The 24,441-nt window shown below is 48.0% G+C and overlaps 1 protein-coding gene across 1 annotated transcript in view; it reads right to left on the reverse strand.

The window, feature by feature from the left end:
- Window positions 1-24,208, reverse strand: part of SERAC1 (serine active site containing 1) — a 293,263-nt gene extending 269,055 nt beyond the window's left edge. The window contains exons 1-2 of the mRNA XM_086927320.1: window positions 24,178-24,208; window positions 2,571-2,707 (exon numbers count right to left, since the gene is read on the reverse strand). Of these exons, the coding sequence (XP_086783446.1) occupies window positions 2,571-2,679 (109 nt within the window). The 5' untranslated portion in view covers window positions 2,680-2,707; window positions 24,178-24,208. The remainder of the gene's footprint in view (window positions 1-2,570; window positions 2,708-24,177) is intronic.
- Window positions 24,209-24,441: the final 233 nt, after the last annotated feature.

Consider the following 24,441-nt stretch of genomic DNA (forward strand, 5'->3'; position numbering starts at 1 on the left):
TCTTCAAGGATCCCTTTTGCTGAGGGGGGCTGTTGCTGTTGGGCGCCAGGAGGACCGTCACTTGGATTGCCTCCCGGCCTGGAGGCCCAGTGAGTTGGCTCTGGGCCAAGCCTTGCCCCCCCTGCCTGCCTCCAGACCTTGCTGGAGCTTAACTTTTGGCCCACAGCGCTGTGAGCGCTTTATTTGTGACCTAGCGCTGGGGAGCACTTTATTTTCTCCATAGCGCTTGGGAGCACTTTATTTTCCTTTCACGGCTGCCCACGCAGCATTTTGCCGTGTGGCTGCCCTCTGTTGACCCCTGACGGGTGCCCATCCCGCCAGGGACCTTGCCGGCATAATAATTTATTTAATTTGAGGGAGCCTACCCCTCGAGTGTCTCCCCGCATTCACCGCCGCAGCCCAGGAGTGTGCAAAGAGCCGCCGAGCTGCCGCGCTGCCTGCGACCACCCGGAAGTGGTTGACCGGCCGGCCAATTGCAATGCTGCCTGTCCGGAAGTCCCGCCCGCAGCCGCGGAGCGAGGAGGAACCTGCGGATTGGATCCTCAGCAAGGCTCCCACGAGGGAGAGCCCCACAGCCCAGGAGAAGCGTCGCCCCGGGAAGCAGCTTCAGAGGAGGAGCCGTCCCAGTCCCAGGAGCCAGTAAGAGGAGCCCGGTGTTGTTGTGGCAGAGGGGGTGTCGGGGCACATTGCCGGTGCCACGCCCCCCATGAGCTTTCTCCGACCTGGGGCATTGTTGTTTTGAGGCCGCGAGTCTCCCGAGCGGGACTCCAACGAGGGGCATTCTTGTTTGGAGCCACGAGGGATCCAGGGGCATTATTATTTCGAGCCTGATAGGCTCCACCGCTGTTTGGCCCCGCAATTGATTTAGATCCCCGAGAGGCTCAAGGCGTCCCATTTGTTTGTCGAGCCCCGAGAGGCTCACGGGGCATAGTTGCTTCGAGTCCGCGAGGGACTCCAACGTTGTGGGCCCCATTGGTTCAGAGTCTGCGGGGCTCAGGGGCATTTCTGTTTTCGAGCCCACGAGGCTCCAGGCCTGCATTTTGTGTATTTAGGGCCCCAAGAGACTCAAGGCGCCACAGATGTTCCTTGCGTGGTAGAGTGGCCCCAGCAGTCCACTTGCCGCTCCCACTCACCAGCCCACATTTATCTAGAGCCCTGAGAGAGGCTCGAGGTGCCAGATTTGTTTTAGAGCCCAGAGAGGCTCTTGGGGGACACCAGTTAGTCGGTCAGAGCCCCGAGGCTCCCACGCTGTGTTGGCCCACTCATCATTGTTCTTGAGCCCACGAGGCTCCAACGTTGGCCCCATCAGTGTCTTCAGCTGCCCAGCACTTAGTGGGCAGTTGCCACGTTTAGGTTTGTTCTTGGCTGCCTGCGCAGCCTGCCCTGACATTTTGGATTAAGGGCATTTCAGCCCTTGCGAGGCCAGTTGGCCTGAGAGACAGTTCTAGTGTTGTGCCTATGTGTACCTTGCGCAATTTATGATTTACTTGCCAATGTGATTCCTGCGCATTTGTTCTTCTTACACCTCTGAATGTTTTAAGCATCATGTGTTTTGCTTCTTCCCTTTGCTATGTGTTATTTGCTTACGTGATTGTTTTTTCCTTCTATAGGTCCTGCTAATAAAGTCCTAGTTCCCTGCGTGATTTTCCTAAGGTGGTTAGGGTTGCGTAGGAGGCATTTACCTTTACCAGTAACTACTGGTTGTGTGCTACATATACTATTTTGATGCTACAGTTATTATAGGTTCTATGTGCTAAGTGTTATACCTACAAGTATGATTATTCCTACAAAGTGCTAATTACAACAAGTGCTAGTTCTAAAAGTGCATACCCCTGACAGTGGTCCAGGTGGCCCTGTCCTGTACAAAATCCCCTGTAAATTCTGCCCGTGCCTGTTGGCACATTATAAAGTGTGTGTTTTTATCTAATGTGTTCTACTATAATACAAAGGTTATTTTTTATATAACCTTGTGTGGAGTTTCCTTTGTGGTGGGCCTTGGGTGTTGTTGCTGGGTGTGCGCGCAAACGTTTTACACATCGCCTCCGAGATTAGCCTTGCTGCTCGCGTCACGTTACCTAGAGGGTGAGCAGGAGTTATCTTGGTGTGTAACTCCCTTGCCCTGACTTGGGAATGGTGATCTCTGACTGACTTTGGCGCGAGCCCTGGCCAGCCAGGGGTCCTGTTTCTAACAGATTATAATCGATTAAAGGAGTTGGACCAATCTGTAAAGCAGCACCAAAAGAAGTGCCAGTGTTAGATTAGAAGAGAAGGGTAAGTGAGGGTAATTTACATGGTCTCTTTCATGAGGCATTTTGCTTAGCTTGCATTGTTTTTGTGGTCTTCAATTTACGTCTATACTTCTCCACTGCAATGACTAGGCTTTCGACTAAATCTAATTGAACCCTCTATCTGTCAATTAAACTTATGTGATGAGCATGTAAGTAATTTTAAATAAGCTGCAGTTTCAAACATGTTCTGTACAAGATACTTAGACTGATGGCAATAGTACAACTTGCTCATGTTAAAAGCTCCCCATATTTGAGGGTATCTTTCCACTTGAAATGAATTACCTTGCAACTCACTCTGCTCTGGAAAAACAGTCTGAACATAAATATAGGACTTCATCTTCTCTTGTTCAACAACTCTAGTATCCAGGGTCAAGCGTTTCTTCAGAGACATAACTTCATATGTAATAAATAAGCAACCCCTGTAACAGTCAGAAGAAATAATAGGATATTAAAGAAACATCTGTGGAAGAATATAGAGAGCACAATAAAATCAACCACTTTTTAACTTACACATCTTTGAAAGGGGCACTTTTTTTATCAATCATAAATATCAATGAAATAATCTATTTACAGTGAAAATCATAAGTTAATATAAGAATGTCCTAAATTTAACAGTAAACTCCCAGTATAATGAGGCTACTGCCCTCACAGCAAACCACATGAACACTACCGCATGGGTATTATCATAAAAGAGAGTGGCACTAAATCATCTTAGCCAAGTTTATAATAACATGTAAATACAATTAGAGGTATTTTAATTTGGTTAAGGGTTAATTTAATTGCATTTACTTTCAGTTAGACAGGATATAGAGTACTTTTTAAATATCTTACTTTAACTTGAATTAAGGTTAGGGTAAACTATTTTAATGACATTTTATTTAGTGTACATAAAGTTAAGATTAGGGCCAAGGATACCTATTTAATACAATGTTATTTTATTTATACTAACCAGACACTAGATTTACGGTTATCTAGTTGAATCTATTTAACTGGACCTCTGTGGCAACCAGAACTATCGAATGGGGCACATGCAAGGTAGTGAATTGAGGGTAATGCCGTGGGAAAATATATGCAAAAGAAACAATTGATGGACGGATTGCTGGACAATGCAAAAATTCACCACCCGTCACAAGGATCAGGGTTAAATCCATCATTCTTTTCTCACCACACCACCCCACCCCAGTTTGGACCCAGCCATATGCAAATCAGCTCGAATTGCCAAGCAAGGACCTCCCCTGACCAGAAACAATCATACTGGGACTGGTTTCAGGGCATCGCCTTTCATCAGCCAGGCTAGCTTGAATCCAGTGGTGTAGTGAGGGAAAATATATAGCACTTGGAGCAAGTTTGAGAGGGAACTGCTAGAAGGTGAGGCCCAACTGACCCAACAGCAACAGCAGGCGAGGGGTGGGAAAGAGCTGATGGGCTCACACAGTCAAATGGCAGCAATCTGGGACAGGCTAGACCGACACGTGATAATGGACTATTGGCAGAGACTACACAGAGAAGGTCACCGATTGGGTCCAATGCTAGACTGGCTAATGCAGCAGGAGTGCTCCGCTGATACTCTCCTTGACGAGGGTAGATGCACAGGTTGAGGTGGGTCAGGCTGCAGTCAACCGGACACTGTGAGACCATCTGGCAGAGGTACTACATGGATCCACTCAACAACAGATCGCAGGATATGCAAGTGTTTCTAGAGGGAATTGAAATCTCCTGCTTGAGAGTGGAGGATAGAGAGGACTTAGAGGGAGATATACAGCTTGATGAGCTGAGGGCGTCTCTGATATATGGCAGAGGGAAGTCCCGTGCCCTGATAGACTCTCAGTAGAGTTTTATCAGGTATACTCTGCTTACCTCCTTTCCAAGCTCCTAGACACACTTCAAGAAGCAAAAACGGTAGGGCATTTGCCTGATCATATGCGGGAGGCACTTATAATCATTTTGCTAAAACCCGGTAGAAACCCCAGTGATCCGGGATCATATAGACCCTTGTCTGTACTAAATGTTTTTGTCAAGTTGTTGGCGAAGGTCCTGGCAATATAGCTGCATCAGGTGGTCACCAGGCAGATCCCTACTGATCTGTGTGGGCTCATGGCAGGTAAGGACACACACATGAACCTCAGGAGACTTTCTCATGTCCTACATGCAACCAAAAAAGCAAGGGTTGAGGCTGTATTGGTGGCTTTAGTCATAGAAAAGGCCTTTGACACCCTTCTCCTGGACATACCTCTGGAATTGCTCTGGAGAATGGGTTTTGGCTCACGGTACTGGACTTGGATCTGCCTGTTATTTACAGCACCCAGGGCACGAGTGCGCATAGGCCAGGTAGTACCAGAAGCCTTCGATATTGGGAGAGGCACTGGACAAGGGTGCCCATCGCCGCTCCTTCTTGCCCTTGCCATGGAGCCCCTGGCAAGTTATCTGAGGGATAAACTTGGTGACAAGGGATAAAAGCTGAAGACACCACTCATATAGTATCAATGTATGCAGACAACACTCTCCTTTATGTGCCTGATCCTGTCCATACTGTTTCGAAACTACTGCAACTCATGCACTTCGGACAGGTCTCAGGGTTATCTGCCAAAAGACGGTCCTGTTTCCTATGGCAGCATTAGCCTTATGCCTGGTGACAGATCTCCCAGCAGTGGGCCTTCTATGAGAACCAAGCCATTTTCTATACCTGGGAATCCAGGTGACGCATGACGATCCCATACAATAAAATCTGAATATGGCTGCACAGTTCAGGATCTCACTCGTTCTGTGGAGTTTTGGAAGACTCTGCCGTGGTCAGTCAGGAGATGGGTGGTCTTGGGCAAAATGATTCTGTTACCAAGATGCCTATATGTTATGCAGAACTCCTTTTGTGCTTTACCAATGGCACTGTTTCGGCGACTTGATGGACTCCTGGTGTGTCTGGTCTGGGCCAATAAGCGCAACAGGGTAACATTTGACACCCTGAAATTGGATCAGGAGCAGGGAGGTCTGGGTCTACCCGATCTTCAAATGTACTACCTTGCGGAGCTACTTCATTGTGCTGAACTATTGAATGAGAAAGACCTAAATTGGGAAAACAGCTACTAGCGGGATGTTATTTTCGACCGATCTCCCAAAGCTCCTGATGGGGTAGCTCAGGCCTGGGAAAAGACAGAGCTGCATGTTCTAAAACGGGCACCATACGCAAAAATGCTCCCACTAGCTCATGCCCTTTTTATGTCAGAGAGACTCCACTAGTGTAGCCCCCTGGATAGCAGGAAACTACCAGAACGCAGGTGACTTATATCTAAATAACACATTCATATCATTAGCAGAAGCGGGTGAGTTGTTGGAGGAATCTCAGATGTTGAGGGTCAATCATTCAATCAACCAATAAATCAGTTCATTTGTAGAGCGCACTACTTACCCCTGAGGGTCGCAAGGCACTGGGGGGAGGGCGGGGGTGCTGCTACTGCTCGAACAGCCAGGTCTAGGGGAGTCTCCTGAAGGCCAGCAAGTCCTGGGTCTGTCATAGGCGGATGGGGAGGGTGTTCCAGGTTTTTGCACCGAGGTGGGAGAACGATCTGCCGCCGGCGGTCGCTCGTCGGATGCGGGGGACGGTGGCGAGGTCAGCGGAGCGAAGCTGGCGGTTAGAGGTGTAGAAGGTACGCCGTCCGCTGAGGTACGCTGGTCCGGTGTTATGGAGTGCTTTTTGAGCGTGGGTGAGGAGCTTGAAGGTGATCCTCTTGTTGACGCGGAGCCAGTGCAGGTCTTTCAGGTGGGCTGTGATGTGGCTGCGGCGGGGGATGTCGAGGATGAGGCTTGCAGAGGCGTTCTGTATGCGTTGTAGTCATTTCTGGAGTTTGGCTGAGGTCCCTGTGTAGAGAGCGTTGCCGCAGTCCAGTCTGCTGCTGAGGTACTGGGTGACCGTCCTTCTGGTTCAGGTGGGGATCCATCTGTAGATCTTGCAGAGCATGCAGAGGGTGTTGAAGCAGGAGGAGGAGACGGCGTTTACTTGCTGGGTCATTGACAATGCAGATTCCAGGATGAATACCAGGTTGCGTGCGTGGTCAGTGGGCGCGGTGCTGCTTCCAGTGTGGCGGACCACCATGAGTCGTCCCAGGCGGAGGGGGTGGATCCGATGATAAGGACCTCCGTCTTGTCCGAGATCAGTTTCAGGCAGCTATTCATCATCCATTCGGTGATGGCCTTCATCCCTTCGTGGAGGTTGGATTTCGCGGTGGTGGGGGCCTTGGTGAGGGAGAGGATCAGCTGGGTGTCGTCAGCGTATGAGATGATGTTGTGGTCGAGCGGTCGAACGATGTTGGCGAGCGGTGCCATGTAAACATTGAAGAGTGTCGGGCTGAGGTACGATCCTTGGGGTACGCCGCAGATGATCTTGGTGTCTTTAGAGCGGAATGGGGGGAGGCGGACAACTCTGGGTTCTGCCAGTGAGGAAGAAGGTGGTCCAGTCCAGTACTTTGTCGCGGATCCCTGTGTTGTGGAGGCGTGTGCGGCAATGTGAGGGTGTGGTGGCAGACGGTGTCGAAGGCAGCCGAGAGGTCCAGAAGGATGAGGGCCATGGTTTCTCCGTTGTCTAGCATGGCCCTGATGTCATCGGTGTTGCGGGCGATGAGGGCGGTTTCGGTTCTGTGGTTGCTGCGGAATCTAGACTGGAACGGGTCCAGGATGTTGTTCTTTTCGAAGAGAGGTCAGTTGCCTGTTGAAAATCTTCTCGAGGACTTTCGTCGGGAATGGGAGGAGGGAGATGGGCCGGAAGTTCTTGAGGTCCTTGGGGTCTGACTTGGGTTTCATGGGTAGGGCATTGATCTCGGCATGCTTCCAGCTCTCCGGGAAGGTGGCGTTCTCGAAAGAGCTGTTGCCACCATGACCCATAATGTATGCATCTCCCCAAGAGGCAGCCAGTATTCATCGACAGGGATACAAGGCTGGCTGAGGAGAACATTCTTTTAGTGAATGCCTCACTATGTTTGGATTCTGTGTCTGGAAGAGTGTTTGGAAACGCATTTGAGTTGAGACGACTTGTCAGGGCTGCACCACCAGGCTCTCTGTGGTGGGGTGCTGAAGGAGGATGGTAGGGTCCCTGGATCAGTTCACCTTGCAATCTGCATGGTTACCGGAGTACAATATCCCTGCTTTGCCCAGGTGCCCAGCAGTATAACTGTGAGAGCCTCAGAAGAGGATCCTGTTTGGTCTGTCCTGGATGGAGCACTTCTATGAAGACATTTGTTTTGATCGCAGTGGCGTCGGAGGTCTAGCACCTCTGCTGCTCTCCTAATGACAGTAGCAAAGGAGAGAGATTCTTCAGCAGCTACAGCCGGCAAAGGGGAGAAAAGGCCTGTGTCAGATGTTTCCAGCCCACTCGTGTCCTGTAAGTCAAAAAATAGGCTCTCTTCTTCATATAAGTTACTGTTGTAGGTGGATGCAACATCAATGGATGTCGCTCTGGGAGGGCTTAGGAGTCCAAGAGGACTACCGGCTCACCCTCTGTCATTGGTGACGTCAACTTTGAGGTTGTGGAGCTGTATGAAGTGTAGGGTGAGGGTTCGGTGTTGAGCCCAAGGTCAGGGCCAACCTCGATACAAGATAGAGTGGCGCAGTCTGAGTCTGGGGTGCATCCACCAGCGGTAGACTGACCGCAGGTTATGTAGGATCAACAGGGCCCAAAGGTGCTCCAGAGGGTTTTTGGCAAATACCAGAAATATTGTCCACGGCCTCCATAAATTTACGGAGTTGCTGCGGCATCACCACTGGACCCAGGGAATCGGGGCACAATGGAATAAGGGTCAGAATCGGTTCTGAACACAGAGACAGAGTTGGGCGGCTTTCCGTGGTGGGACGAAGTGGAGCCATGATACGACCTCTTCTATTTCTCCGACTTACCTGAAGGCTTGAACTCAAAAATGTTTGTATGCGAAAACAGTCTTGTGAGCGGGAGTGTGCACGCTCTCTTGACTTCAACAGACACTGGGTCTTCTTGAATTCTGAAGGTACTCCACAATGTAAAGTTTAGCCTTGCAGTAGCGGATGGTCTTCAAGTTCATCTTCGCGCATTTGTCAAATGAAAGACCAGAGACCGACCTTGTGGGGGTCTGTTACTGGATAATATGCTTATGGCAGTCTTTACAAGGTTTGAAACCTGCACACAGGCAAAAGTTGTAGAAACATGCTCTGTCAACCTGACGGAATTAGAGGAAGCGAGTTCTAGATCCCTGTTAGAAATGGGGATTTCTGGTTGGCTAAGGCTTGTGCCAAAGCCAGGCAGAATCCACCATTCTACGTCAGGGCAAGGAAGTCACCCGCCAAGATAACCCCTGCTCACCCCCTTGGTAGCTTGGCACGAGCAGTCAGGCTTATCCCGGAGGCAATGTGTAAAGCATTTGCGCACCCACCCACCAGCAACAACATCCAAGGCCCCCCACAAAAGGAACTCCACACAAGGTTATATAAAAAATTGCCTTTGTATTATACCAAACACATTAGAATAGTAATCACAGTATGTACACCGTGCCAACTGGCACTGGGCAATATTTACAAGGGATACATGGGACAGGGCCACATGGACCACTGCTAGGAATAAGCACTTTTAGAATTAGCACTTGGTAGAATTAATGCTTAGCACATAGAACATATGATAACTGTAGCGCCAAATAACAAATGTAGCACACAACCAGTAACCACTGGTAAAAGGTAAGTACCACCTACGCAATCCTAAACACCTTAGGCAAATATCACGCAGGGAACCATGAACTCACTAGCATCCCCTATACTAGGAAAAACAACCTCCTAAGCATGAAAACACATTCAGAGGTATAGGCCAGAAGTTTCACACATGATGCATAAAAACACATTCAGAGGTATAGGCCAGAAGCTTCACACATGATGCATAAAAACACATTCAGAGGTATAGGCCAGAAGTTTTACACATGATGCATAAAAACACATTCAGAGGTATAGGCCAGAAGCTTCACACATGATGCATAAAAACACATTCAGAGGTATCAAGACAGGGTGCGCAAAACATACTACACACTGTACATTTCCTAACACCCAAAAGCATCAGCACATAAATCACATTAGGGTCCAGGTTGCGCCACTGCGCCAAAACCTAAATGAAGCAGCTGCCCACTACTTGCTGGGCAGCTGAGGACAAGAACAGGGCCTAAACGCTGCAGCTGGCACTTTGGCTGCGCAGCTGGGGAAGGCCAAAGTAGGGGCGAAGGAGTGCGACTCACTCCTGAGTCCAGAGACATGTGCCTAGGAAGGAAAACCTAAACGGTGCAGCTGCCCACTACTTGCTGGGAGGCTGTGGATCAAACTGCGTCAAGGGACGTCACTGGCCCGCTGGAGCAAGATTGCGCCAACTGTGGGAGCCATCTGGCTCTGGGATAAAGAATGCGCAATACGTGGGAGCCCTCTGGGAATAAGCAGTGCATGGGAGCACTCTGCCTCCGAAAACAATCATGCCCCCAAGAATCACGTTGGAGTCCCGCAATGGGGACTCAGAAAATCAAAAGCCCCTTGGAGCCTCGGGGGCTCGAAACCACACTGTGCCCGGGAGCCTCGTGGGCTCTGCATCAACAAGGAATGGAATGCTGCCACGCTGGGAGAGCGGCCCGCTGCCAGCCGGGGCCGCTTTACCCCTACAGGACCTGCCTTCAACAACAAGGCATGGGCCTCTCTGGGCCCAGGTAACCAATTCTAGCCACGGTGCAGCTGCCCTCTAGCCATCCGGGCAGCTGCAAGGTTAACTACGGCCCGGTACCAAGGTGGGGCGTAGAAATGCTCACGGGCCCCTCTGGCCCTGTAACCAACCAGGGGGGCCCCCTAATAACAGCATGGGCCTCTCGGCGCCTCGACCGGCACCACCCGCCCCCTCGAGCCCTCACTCACCAGCTCTGGGGGGACAGGACTCCGGTCCAGCTTAGATCCTCCTGCTCGGTCTGTGCTGCCTTCGGCGGAGCAGCAGCGTCCCGCTGCCTCCTCTCCATGCGGCTGTTCTTGCGGGGTTCGGCCGAGGGAGTCCTCTCCTCCTCTCTGGGACTCCTGCTCTCCGCTGGACCACCGGGGCTCCTGACAGCTCACAGGAGCCCCGGGCAGCATCCGGCCATTTTTCTCTGCCGGCTTCTTCCTTATTCGGCGGCAGGGCGGGTAGCCAATCGCGTCGCGGCGGCGGGCGGGACTTCCTGAAAGCAAGCGGAAGTCCCGCCCCGCTCCAGGTGCCCGGCCGCCTGACTTACTGTCTTCGGTCCGGCCGCGGCGGTGACTGCTCGGGGCCAAGACGAGGGGTAGGCTCCCTCGGTGCAAAAAATAAAAGTAGAAGCGGGGTGGGCACCGGCTAAGGTGCACATAAACGGGGTGGGCACCCGTAAATAAGCATAAAATGAAAATGCAGACGCAGACGCAGGGTGGGCACCTGCGCACTCTGGGGCATTCAACGGGCAGGACCGCTTCCCTCCTAGGGAAAATGACAGCGCTCTGCCCAGAAAGGAAAAATAAATCGCTCCCAAGGCGCTGGGGGGCCACAGAAAGCACCAGGCCCCTAAGGAATGACCCCTTAAGCAACCAGGGCCCCAGCAACAAGGTTCTCCTAGGTGCAGAGGCCAGGAGGGTCCAAAAGATGTTCTCCAGCACCCAGGCAAGGCAGAGGGGTCCTGCACCAAGTCCATCAGCAATCCAGGGGCTGGGCAGGGCCCAGGGAGGCAAGCCTTCCCCATGGCCCCAGCAGCAGCACGCCCCTGGTAGATTCAAGTAGCAGAACAAGAACATTTTACAGGAGGTCACAGCCTCTTTTTAAACACAAAATCCCTTTGTCTCTGGGGTGCCGGGTGGGGAAAAAACCAGGCCCTCTCCCCATTCACTGGCCAGGCTAGGGTCATCAGTCGCACCATAGGGGGCGGAGCCAGCATTGTGTGGGGAAAGCCCAGCGCTATTCAGGTCCCAGGGGCACTCCTCCCTCACATCAATCATGCAGATCTCTCCCCTCACCACCGGGGCAGACCCACCAGCCAGCTCCAGCCAATCACAAGCCAGACAGCCAATTCACATAAATTACACAGACATGCAAACTTCTAGAAGTGGCACTTCCACACTAAACACATGTATGCCGCACTCATCATCGCGCAGCATTTAATCACACGAGTCCGCACATACCAAACTCGCACCTGCACTCCCCACGCATCAGGAACTACCAGGGACACACATATTCCCCATGCATTCCTATGGGAGGGCAGGCCACTCTCACACACGCACGCAGAGAGCGCACGCATTTACAATGCGCCACCGTGCTAAAGTGCGCAAAGACCAGAAATCACTATAATGAGGTAACCTTACAAGGCAAAAAGTTCAGGGGTGAACCTGCTAGAAGGGCCAAGTCCAACAATCCCCGTCAGAGGAAAGCAGTTTTGGGGTGGGAAAGACATCAATCAATCAATCAATCAATCATAGACATTTATAGAGCGCTCTACTTACCCGGAGGGTCTCAAGGCGCTGGGGGGGGGGGTGCTGCTACTGCCCGAACAGCCAGGTCTTGAGCTTCTTCCTGAAGGCGAGGTGGTCTTGGGTCAGGCGCAGGTCGGGAGGGAGGGAGTTCCAGGTCTTGGCGGCCAGGTAGGAGAAGGACCTTCCTCCTGTTGTCGTTCTTAGGATGCGGGGGACGGCGGTGAGGGCGTGACTGGCTGATCGGAGGTGTCGTTTGGGAGCGTAGAAGTTGATGCGGTTGTTGAGGTAGCTCGGGCCTTCATCGTGGAGAGCTTTGTGTGCGTGGGTAAGGAGACGGAAGGTGATTCTCTTGTTGACCGGGAGCCAGTGCAGGTCTCTTAGGTGTCCGGAGATGTGGCTGTGTCGTGGGATGTCGAGGATGAGTCTGGCTGAGGCGTTCTGGATCCGTTGGAGTCTCTTCTGGAGCTTGGTGGTGGTTCCGGCGTAGAGGGCGTTGCCGTAGTCCAGTCGGCTGGTGACGAGGGCCTGGGTGACATTCTTCCTAGTCTCGGTGGGGATCCACCGGAAGATTTTCCGTAGCATGCGCAGGATGTTGAAGCACGACGCGGAGACGGCGTTGACTTGCTTGGTCATGGAGAGGGAGGAGTCCAGGATGAAGCCCAGGTTGCGTGCGTGGTCTGTCGGTTTGGGTGCGGTTCCCTGGGCGGGGGGCCACCAGGAGTCGTCCCAGGCGGAGGGCGAGGATCCCAGGATGAGGACATCACTTCCAGCCATGTTTAATAATGTTGAGCAAATCTCTGTGTTGCAGTGAGTGGGCGGCTATGTATGGATTGTACACCAACTGTAGTTCGCCCGATAGATAGTAGTTCTCATAATCACGTGCCCCAGATCCTCCCTTTCAGGTCAGTAGCTGCTGTTCCGGTAGTATCCTGCTGTTGCCCCACACCAGGTCAAGTAGTTTGCTCAGCACTTTAAATACAGGTTTAGTAACTTTCACTGGTACATTTGCAAAAAAGCTAAAAAAAGCAGGGCAATATGATCATTTTAAGAGTGCCAATCTGCCCACTGTGGACAGTGGCAATTTATATTCAAAACTGAATGGAGTCTCTGGTGACTGTCAGTGTCTTGTGTATGTTTTCCTCTATTATCTCCAGGTCCATATGATGTATCTGAATTTCTTGTTATCGGCATGAGTTCAGTTTCAACATCAGAGGCAACTCAGCTACTCCCGAGCTTCCAATGGGGGTTGTGATCGCAGTGAGAATAGGTGTGATTTGTCTCTGTTCACCTTTAACCCAAAAATATGCCAAAATTGTTCCAGGTGCAGCAATGGCCCCAAGTCCATGCCTATATTTCTAAAATACGAAATGATGCTGTTTTTGTACAGCAATAATATGTGGAAATACCAATATGAAAACAAGTTACTTACCTGTAACTACAGTTATCCTGTATTGGTATCTTTCATAGATTCGCCTGCCTGAATCATTCCCCGTCGTCGAGATGGGAGTCCCACGGTAAAAAACAAAAGCAGTGCCATCAATAGGAAATAGGCTAAAAAGGGCCCAAGGCCATCCATTAGTAGCGTATCTATGTCCTTTTTCAAAAAAGGACCAAACATTGGCTCTAGCCAATCAGCTGTTAGCACCCTCTAGAACACTCCCAGGAGAGGCAAGTTCTCTTCAGATTTTCCAAGCACAAGTGGGAAGTAAGTATCCCCAAAATCAATGAGAACTGACTCCACGGGGAGGAGAGTGGGTTGCATGTGAATCTATGAAAGATACCAATATGGGAGAACTGTAGTTACAGGTAAGTAACTTTTTTTCTTATACAGTATTAATGTATCTTTTATAGATTCACATGCCTGAATCACAATAGCAGTACAAAAGGGGGTGGTGATGGACGGAGCATCTGAATCAATCAAACACTCACACCCAGTCAAAAGATCTGGGTTTAATCATCACCGTTCTTTAGCCCACTCTGCCACCCCAGTTCAGACATGGCTATATGCAAATCAGTCTGACCCTGTGCCTCATGGGAACAGTCCAGCCCGAACTGCCAAGCCATGTCTTCCCTGGACCGGAAACAAGCTTCCGAGGACCGGTTTCTGGCATTCCAGCCGTCTTCAGCCTGTCTTGCTTGAATCCAGTGGCAAAGTGAGCAAGGGACTCACGTCTGAGCATACCCTGCCACACTTATGGCGGCCAAAAGCGGTACAAAAGGGGGTGGTGATGGACGGAGCATCTGAATCAATCAAACACTCACACCCAGTCAAAAGATCTGGGTTTAATTCATCACCGTTCTTTAGCCCACTCTGCCACCCCAGTTCAGACATGGCTATATGCAAATCAGTCTGACCCTGTGCCTCATGGGAACAGTCCAGCCCGAACTGGCAAGCCATGTCTTCCCTGGACCGGAAACAAGCTTCAGATGACCGGTTTCTGGCATTCCAGCCGTCTTCAGCCCGTCTTGCTTGAATCCAGTGGCAAAGTGAGCAAGGGACTCACGTCTGAGCATACCCTGCATATAGCCATTGTCTGACCTAGGGTGGAGTGGAGTGCAAAAAAACGATGGATTTAGGCCCAGATCTTTGTACTGGGGTGAATGCAAAACATTGTTCTGCATTCTGTCCATCAACTGTGTTTTTTGCAATTTTCACCCTGAGTGTGCTGGGTATACTCAGACGTGAGTCCCAGGCTCTCCACATCACTGGAGTCAAGCTATCCAGGCTGAAGAAGGCTGATAGCCAGAAACTGGTCCTTGGATGCTTGATTCCGGTCTAGGAAAGACATGGCTTGGTAATTCGGGCTGGACGTTCCCATGAGGCACAGGGTCAAGGTTGATTTGCATATAGCCATTGTCTGACCTAGGGTGGTGTGGAGTGCAAAAAAACGATGCATTTAGGCCCAGATCTTTGTACTGGGGTGAATGTAAGACATTGTTCTGCATACTGTCCATCAACTGTGTTTTTTGCAATTTTCACCCCGAGTGTGCTGGGTATACTCAGATGTGAGTCCCAGGCTCTCCACATCACTGGAGTCAAGCTATCCAGGCTGAAGAAGACTGATAGCCAGAAACCGGTCCTTGGATGCTTGATTCCGGTCTAGGAAAGACATGGCTTGGTAGTTCGGGCTGGACTGTTCCCATGAGCACAAGGTCAAGGCTGATTTGCATATAGCCATTGTCTGACCTAGGGTGGTGTGGAGTGCAAAATAACGATGGATTTAGGCCCAGATCTTTGTACTGGGGTGAATGTAAGACATTGTTCTGCATTCTGTCCATCAACTGTATTTTGCAATGAATCACAATAGCAAGCAGTACCCTAATTGTACTGTCGTTAGTGGAAGGTGGGTGACATGTAATTTTAAACTCCCAATAGTTATCCACCAACTTTCACACAATGCATGTGCCAAGCATTATAATATATTGAAATATTAAAACAGGGAAAGTTGACGTAACCATCCAAATATACATCACAAATCATATTAGGGTACAAATTGCCAAATACAGTTACTTGATCACTTATTCTAATTAAGATTAGAGAAAGAAAAAAGGCAAAAATACATTCCTTTGTGAAAAATAAAGAATCTCACCTTAGTTAAAAAGATGACGTAGCACAGCCTGTCCAACCGCTGCATCCTTCCGTTGTGCAGATTGGAGGCAGTAGTGTTTTGTAAACGTGTGGATATCCTTCCGTGTCACAGCACAGCATATTTTGGCTAATGTCACTCCCACAAACAAGGTTGTAGATGCAGCGACTGTTCTCATGGAGTGTGCTTTAGCCCTCACTGTCAGAGGTTTCTTAGCTTTTTCGTGGCAGAACTGTATCGCAGATGCAACCCATCTGACGATCGTGACTTTCATTACTGAGGTTCCCTGCTTTCCTTGTCCGTAGGCTACGAGAAGCTGATCTGCTTTCTTATTTTCTTTGTTTTATGAAGATAACATTTCAAACATCTTTTGACATCCAACGTATGCAAATTCCGTTTTGCTGGAGTAGATGGATTTAGGGAAAAAGACTGTATACATCACCGGTTCATTTAGGTGAAATTGCGTTGGTACTTTTGGTATGAACTTTGGATTTGCTCGAAGGGCTACATAATTCTCTGTGAAGTGTAGGTAAGGTTCTTTGATTGTAAAGGCCTCCATTTCACTACCTCTTCTTGCAGAAGCAAGAGCAAGCAAGAGGGATACTTTTCATGTGAGAAAATTAAGTTCTGCTTTATGAATCGGTTCAAATGGTCGTCTCATCAACTGTGCTAGGACCACATTGAGTTTCTACTCTGGAGGAGGCGAGCGTACTGGAGGAAAAACGTGGAAAAGGCCTCTCATGAATTGTTTATGGGAGGAGATGAACAGAAGGAAGGAATCTGAGGAGATTTCCTGTACCAGGAAATTGCAGCCAAGTGAACTTTTACTGAAGAAAAGGTGAGACCTGATTTAGCTAGTGAGAGGAGATAAGGTAAAATCTGCTCAGCAGGGGCTTGCAGCGGATGAACTTTGTTTTCTCCGCACCAGCAACAGAATCTTTTCCATTTCAGACGATATGTTTAGCAAGTATTTCTCTACAGTCTTGTGGAATATTGAGATCCTTAAATTCTAGGAATTCAGGAGCCATGCGTGCAAGTGAAGAGAATGTGGATCCGGATGAATCACCTGGCCCTTGCTCCTCAATAACATCGTGATGACGGAAGAAGATGAATGCGTCTGGCTTGCGACAATAGGAGCAGCTCCGGAACTAATATTGTCTGGGCCAACGGGGATGCTATCAAGATTAGGCGGCACCCTTCCCTTTTCATTTTGATTAGTACCCTGGGGATTAATAGGATGAGGAAAAAGCGTAGGTATATATCCCTGACCATCGCATTAAAAGGGCATTCCCCCTTGACCTTGGTAGTGGGAACCTGCTGGCATAATACTGGCATTTTTCGTTCTCCTTTGTTGCAAAGAGGTCCAGAGCTGGTTTCCTCATCTTTGGAAGATTAGATCCACCTATGTTTGCTCTACGTCCAACTCGTGGCAGCTGGACTGAGACCTGCTTAGCGTATCTGCTAGGATATTGTGTAGACCCCTGACATGCTCGGCCTTTAAGGAGATTCCATGGAGCGTTGTCCATTACCATAATTCCTGCGCCTCTTGAGATAGCATCATGGATTTTGTTCCTCTTTGCTTGTTTATGTATGGACCAACACTGAGGAACCTGCTATTCTTGGCAGGAAAGCCTGAAGAGATAGGAATATGGCTTTGAGTTACAATCTGTTGATATGTTGTTTTTTCTGTATCGAAGACCATTTTCCCTGGATTTTTGCAAATCCTGCAGTTGACCTCCCCATCCCTCAATGGAGGAGTCTGTTGTCAGAATGAAATCTGGGATACTTTGCAGAAAGGTTAGACCTTGAACAAGATTTGTCGTTTGAGACCACCATTGTAGCTTTTCCACCATCCTTGATGTGATTCGAATTACATCTTCGAAAGATCCCAAAGCTTGTTGCCACTGTTTCTGAAGTTCTTCCTGAAGAGGCCTCATCTTTAATCTGGCCAAAGGTATTAAAGTTATTGCTGAAGAGCGCATTCCCAGAAGCGATTTGAACACTCATACAGAAACTGACTTTATTCTTGAAATGGTCCTGGCTAACCTTTGGAGCTGCATCTGTCTCTTTTGAGACAACAATGCTTTGCCTTGAACTGTTTCCAGGGATGTTCCCAGAATGATACTACCTGAGTTGGACATACATTTGATTTTTCCCTGTTTAGAGTGAGTCCCAATGCATTGAAAAGATGGAGACAAGCTGTCATAGTCTGATTGGCTTCCTGCGCTGTTGCAGTTTGAGTAGCCAATCATCGAGATATGGAAAACTTGAAACCCCTGAGATCGCAAGGCCGCCGCTACTGGCGCTAGGCACTTGGTGAAGATCTGTGGTGCTGATTTTAGACCAAACTGGAGCACTTTGAATTGATAATGGGTACCAGCCACGGTGAACCATAGATATTTCCTGAGTTTTAGGTGGATTGGGGTATGAAAGTATGCGTCTTCCATGTCGAGTGAAGTCTCTCCCACAAACAAGGTTGTAGATGCAGCGACTGTTCTCATGGAGTGTGCTTTAGCCCTCACTGTCAGAGGTTTCTTAGCTTTTTCGTGGCAGAACTGTATCGCTGATGCGACCCATCTGGCGATCGGGGCTTTCATTACTGAGGTTCCCTGCTTTCCTTGTCCGTAGGCTACGAGAAGCTGATCTGTTTTCTTATTTTCTTTGTTTTATGAAGATAACATTTCAAACATCTTTTGACATCCAACGTATAAAAATTCCGTTCTGCTGGAGTAGATGGATTTAGGGAAAAAGGCTGTATACATCACCGGTTCATTTAGGTGAAATTGCGTTGGTACTTTTGGTATGAACTTTGGATTTGCTCGAAGGGCTACATAATTCTCTGTGAAGTGTAGGAAAGGTTCTTTGATTGTCAAGGTCTCCATTTCACTAACTCTTCTTGCAGAAGCAAGAGCAAGCAAGAGGGATACTTTTCATGTGAGAAATTTAAGTTCTGCTTTATGAATCGGTTCAAATGGTCGTCTCATCAACTGTGCTAGGACCACATTGAGTTTCTACTCTGGAAAAGGCGAGCGTACTGGAGGAAAAACGTGGAAAAGGCCTCTCATGAATTGTTTATGGGAGGAGATGAACAGAAGGAAGGAATCTGAGGAGATTTCCTGTACCAGGAAATTACAGCCAAGTGAACTTTTACTGAAGAAAAGGTGAGAACTGATATAGCTAGTGAGAGGAGATAAGGTAAAATCTGCTCAGCAGGGGCTTGCAGCAGATGAACTTTGTTTTCTCTGCACCAGCAACAGAATCTTTTCCATTTCAGATGATATGTTTAGCAAGTATTTCTCTACAGTCTTGTGGAATATTGAGATCCTTAAATTCTAGGAATTCAGGAGCCATGTGTGCAAGTGAAGAGAATGTGGATCTGGATGAATCACCTGGCCCTTGTTCCTCGATAACATCGTTGCTGACGGATGAAGATGAATGCGTCTGTCTTGCGACAATAGGAGCAGCTCCGGAACTAATATTGTTTGGGCCAACTGGGATTCTATCAAGATTAGGCGGCAACCTTCCCTTTTTCATTTTGATTAGTACCCTGGGGGTTAATGGGATGAGGAAAAAGCGTAGGTATATATCCCTGACCATCGCATTAAAAGGGCATTCCCCCTTGACCCTGGTAGTGGGAACCTGCTGGCATAATACTGGCATTTTTCGTTCTCCTTTGTTGCAAAGAGGTCCAGAGCTGGTTTCCTCATCTTTGGAAGATTCGATCCACCTATGCTTGCTCTAGCTCCCACTCGTGGCAGCTGGACTGAGACCTGCTTAGCGTATCTGCTAGGATATTGTGTAGACCCCTAACATGCTCGGCCTTCAACGAGATTCCATGGAGCGTTGTCCATTACCATAATTCCTGCGCCTCTTGAGATAGCATCATGGATTTTGTTCCTCTTTGCTTGTTTATATAGTACATGCTGGTTGCATTGTCCGTATGGACCAACACTGAAGAACCTGCTATTCTTGGCAGGAAAGCCTGAAGAGATAGGAATATGGCTTTGAGTTACAATCTGTTGATGTGTTGTTTTTTCTGTATCGAAGACCATTTTCCCTGTATTTTTGCAAATCCTGCAGATGACCTCCCCATCCCTCTATGGAGGCATCTGTTGTCAGAATGAAATCTGGGGTACTTTGCAGAAAGGTTAGACCTTGAACAAGATTTGTCGTTTGAGACCACCATTGTAGGGTTTCCACCATTCTTGATGTGATTCGAATTACATCTTCGAAAAATCCCAAAGCTTGTTGCCACTGTTTCTGAAGTTCTTCCTGAAGAGGCCTCATCTTTAATCTGGCTAAAGGTATTAGGTTTATTGCTGAAGAGCACATTCCCAGAAGCGATTTGAACATTCATACAGAAACTGACTTTATTCTTGAAATGGTCCTGGCTAACCTTTGGAGCTGCATCTGTCTCTTTTGAGACAACAATGCTTTGCCTTGAACTGTTTCCAGGGATGTTCCCAGAACGATATTACCTGAGTTGGACATACATTTGATTTTTCCCTGTTTAGAGTGAGTCCCAATGCATTGAATAGATGGAGACAGCTGTCATAGTCTGATTGGCTTCCTGCGCTGTTGCAGTTTGAGTAGCCAATCATCGAGGTATGGAAAACTTGAAACCCCTGAGATCGCAAGGCCGCCGCTACTGGCGCTAGGCACTGGGTGAAGATCCGTGGTGCTGATTTTAGACCAAACGGGAGCACTTTGAATTGATAATGGGTACCAGCCACGGTGAGACATAGATATTTCCTGAGTTTTAGGTGGATTGGGGTATGAAAGTATGCGTCTTCCATGTCGAGTGAAGTCATGAAATCTCCTTTGTTTAAGCATCCGGAGAGTGTTACCTTCCTGAATGTCTGTTTTTGAGAAACTTGTTCAGTTTCCTTAGGTCCAGAATTGGTCTCCATTCTCCTGACTTCTTTCTTATTATGAAGAAACGAGAATAGAAACCTCTTCCTCACCAAGCGATTGGTACTTCTACTATTGCTTCCTTGAGGAGCATGATCAAGACTTATTTTCGCAATAAGTGAAGATGAGGGGAGTGGGACCCCTGGGCGGAGTAATAGGTGGTTTTTGAATGAATTCTAGAGTTTGACCCATGGTGACTAGTTCCAACTCCCAGCAGTCTGATGTTATTTTGTGCCTCTGCTGTGCATAAGCAGAAATGTTTGCACCCACGGGCAGGGAGGGAATAAGGGCTGGTACCCTGACGTACTCACAACAATAGGCGAACGGCCCTGTTGTGGTGTTCGCGTGCGGCCTTCTCTGGTGAGAGAAACCAGCTGTCGATGATTGGCGATAAGATGGAGGGTTGTAAGATTGGCGATATGGAGGTTGGTATTGCTGAGCTCTCGGATATCCTCCTTTGTAGGTGGTGAATCCTCGCCCTCTGGCACCTCTGAAAGGTACTTTTCTATATTGCAGAGCTCCCAAAGACTTTGTGGTGTCTGTATCATTCTTTATCACCAAAAGAGCTTTGTTGATAAGTTTTCTGAAAAATCTCTCCATCAAACGCCATGTCAAAAACCTTAGCTTGCACCTCAGGTAATAGCTTTCAGCTACCCCTGGCAATGAAGTACTGCCGCTCCAGAAATGTTCTAAAACTTGTATTTGCTATGTCTAGGGCACAATCAATTGTCTCAGAAGCAGCATGCTCACCCTCCAATTGGATTTTTCGGGCGTAATGTCTGTTTTCTTCTGGAATGAGGTCTATCAGTCCTGCCATATCGGACCACATCTGACGGTCATAGCAGCTGATAATGGCTAAAGCATTTGCTGCTTAGACTGTTGCAGCTGCCATCGATGAAAATTTCTTTCCCAGAAAGTCCATCCAATGTCCCTCTCTGTCTGGGGAGTAGTAATCGGCGTGGCCAGATTCTTCAAGCGTCTCTGTGCAGCCTGGGAGATGACAGAATCTGACTTTGGGTGTCTAATAAGGCAAGATAGAGAGTCCTCCGGAGCCTTATATTTCTTCTCTACACGAGGCAGTACCGGTGGTATGGATGCCGGCGTCTTCATAATCTTTACAACCTCCTGCCATATATGGTCGATGATAGGAATTGAACGTACCACTTACCTTGTGTCCTCTTTAAATCGTACCGAAAACATTGTTTCTTTTGCAGTGATGGGTAAGTGGAACCTATTGGCTGCCCTCTGCATCAAATTGTAAAATCCCCTGATATCTTCTGGAGGAGAGTCTCAAGGCAAGTGCGGATGAAGGGATGGCGTCGGGATCACAATCATCCCAAGGATCAGGAACAGATGCCGGATCAGGTAATTCTCCTTCTTCTACCTCGTCTTCCGAAGAGGAAGTATTCTGATCTCCAGGGTCCACTGGAACTGAGCCCTTTGCATTCGCTGGTGTACTAGGTACTTGACGATCTGGTACGCCCGTTGGCACTTCCACCTGAGGAACCTGGTCATCTGATGGACTCTGTTGAGGAGGGAATCTTTGTTTGTAATCTGCTAACATGGCTTACAGATCCCATAGCAATGAGGGCGGTAGATGAGCCATTTCTCTGTGGCGCAGTTCCTGTCAGAGATTAAATTGATAGCTATGACTTGGAGCCATATAGTGTTCCTGATAATAATGTGCCTCATGGTAATTTTCCTCCTCTTCATCATTATCATCCTGGCATTTTCCATGGAGCTCAGATGGACAGTGAGCAACCCCATGTAGGCCGCCATCATCATCGTCATAATCTTCCTCTTCCTCAATATAACCTTCCAAAAGCTGTGATATGAGCAAAGGTGATACTTAACTATATTCTTGCAAAGGCAGGTGTAGCAATGTCTTTCACTGTAGTGACTTGAGTTATCCTCGTCGAAGGGGGCGTCGATGGTGCAGAATTTATAATTGAGGGAATTTCCTTTGTCAACGGTGTCGTTGTCAACTGTAATTCCATTGCGGGTGTTGTTAACAACAATGTTTTTCTCGTCGACGGTGATGTTGTCGTCGATGGTGTCTTCGTCGCCCGTGACTTAATCGACGGTGTCTGTGCCATTGACGATGGGTTGTCGACGGATTTCAACGACGAAGGTCTTGTCACAATAGAAATCTTAGTAGATAGAATAGGGGAATGGACGGCCGTCGTCATGATGGTTGCAGTCGCCGATGGTGTTGATGATGTTACTCTAATCGTCGACGACGAGAGAGAAATCGTCGTTGACGCTGGCTTTTTTATCTGCTTTCTATTCACAGAATCAGAAGAAGATCTCGGATGCTCTTTTTCTTTCTTGACAGGCGTAGAGGGTAAAGACCGCGTTGGGTCAGAGGAATGTTTGGAAATCCTCTCCTTGCTTACAGGCTTATCTTGGGAAGATTTAAAGTGTTTCTTCCCTCACCTGAGGATCTTTCCTGGGATCTAGCCCTCTTGTGAGATGTTGAAGCCAGCTCTTCTTCTTCATCTGAAGAACGAGATTGTTGTTTTGTGTATTGAAGCCACAAAAGTAATCTCCCCTCTCTGTCCTTGAGGGTTTTGTTAGAAAAGGTGTGGCAGATCTTACAGTCCTTCAACTCATACCTGGGATAAAGGCAATAAATACATTCTTTATGTGGGTCATCCACATGGACCCTCTTCTTCCCACAGGTCTTGCAAGGGTGGAAGAGGCCTTTCTTGTCTGAAATGATGTCAAAGTTAGCTGAATAGAAGTAAAAAACTGAGTAGCACTCAGGGAGACTCCCTGCCACACAACGTGCAGTGAAAATCTAAAGAGAACTTGCCTCTGCTAGGAGTGTTCTAGAGGGCGCTAACAGCTGATTGGCTGGAGCCAACTCTTTGTCCTTTTTGGAAAAGGACATAGATAGGCTACTAATGGATGGCATTGGGCCTTTTTTAGCCTATTTATTATTTATGGCACTGCTTTTGTATTGTACCGTGGGACTACCATCTCGATGATGGGGAATGATTCAGGCATGTGAATCTATGAAAGATACCCCAATACTGTATAAAGTGCCATTCCTCTGTCTCTCCCTGTTGGCCATCATCAGCATTGGTTCCATCTCTAGAGGGGAAAAAAGTGGAGAGAGTGGCATCCCTGCCTAGGCACCTTTGAACCCTTCAGTACTAAGAAATGATCCGGCTGCTATGCACACAGGCCAGACAGTGCATAGAGGCAGAATGTATATATAGTAATCTTTAATGAAGTTGAGGCACAACTTTGTAAATGAGCTCAACATTGAGGCACGCTAAACTTAAGTGCAGCGTATTCCTAGAAGATGCTGGAGCATATCGCTGGAATGGCTAATGTGCTGGGGTTGAGCAGCACCTTGTTTGTGAGGTGAAGAACCTGCAGGGTGATAAGAGGTGCATAAAGGAGATAGTCACTGGGATGCCTATCATAGATTCAGCAATTGATCCTTATGCTATGCATAAACTCAGGTTACAAATTATTCTTTATAATTGAGACACTAATTTTCTGATAATTGCCACCTGATGATCAGCCAGCATCTTCTCACCCCAGCCAAGTCAATCCCTTTCCCCTTGCACCACCTCATTCAGAATTTTAAAAAAAAGAGGGGTTTGCCATTTTGGATCAACAATTACTTAGCCAGGATCCGAAGAACACACCTTAATTGAACATGTTCCAGATAAACACTATGCTATATTGATCTGGTGGAGTCGTTTTCCTCCACTCTCCTGGCCAAATCTCTCCTGGAGGAACAAAAAACCACTCTCAACAAAGAACTTTGAAATAATGTTTATGAATAGTCAGCATTCTGCTATGTAGGTAATGTTTTACTAAAGGATGTTTTCATGGAAAATGTGTTACTGATTGTCCATTGTTTAAGAAAAGAAAAGCTTAAGCATTTTGACCAATATATTTCTCTTACGCCACTCCCTGCATTTTCTAGAACTTACCCAATAAAAACTGATCCCGTAATGGCTGCTATCTTCTCTGCAAAAAAGAATAATGAAACCAAGATCATTAAAATAGAAAGAGGTAAACACATTCATTTTCTGGAAAAAATTGATTAATGTAAGTGATAATTCAGATAACGTTGTGAGTTGAGTGCTTGCTATAGAGACTTTAGTAACCCATGGGTTACAATTTTAAATAACAGAAAGTAGGGGCCAGATTCTTCTACGTTCTCTTAAATAAGTTTTATCAACAATCATTGCTTT

This window comes from Lissotriton vulgaris, chromosome 6 (genome assembly GCF_964263255.1).
Source record: "Lissotriton vulgaris chromosome 6, aLisVul1.2, whole genome shotgun sequence".
Lineage (NCBI taxonomy): Eukaryota > Metazoa > Chordata > Amphibia > Caudata > Salamandridae > Lissotriton > Lissotriton vulgaris.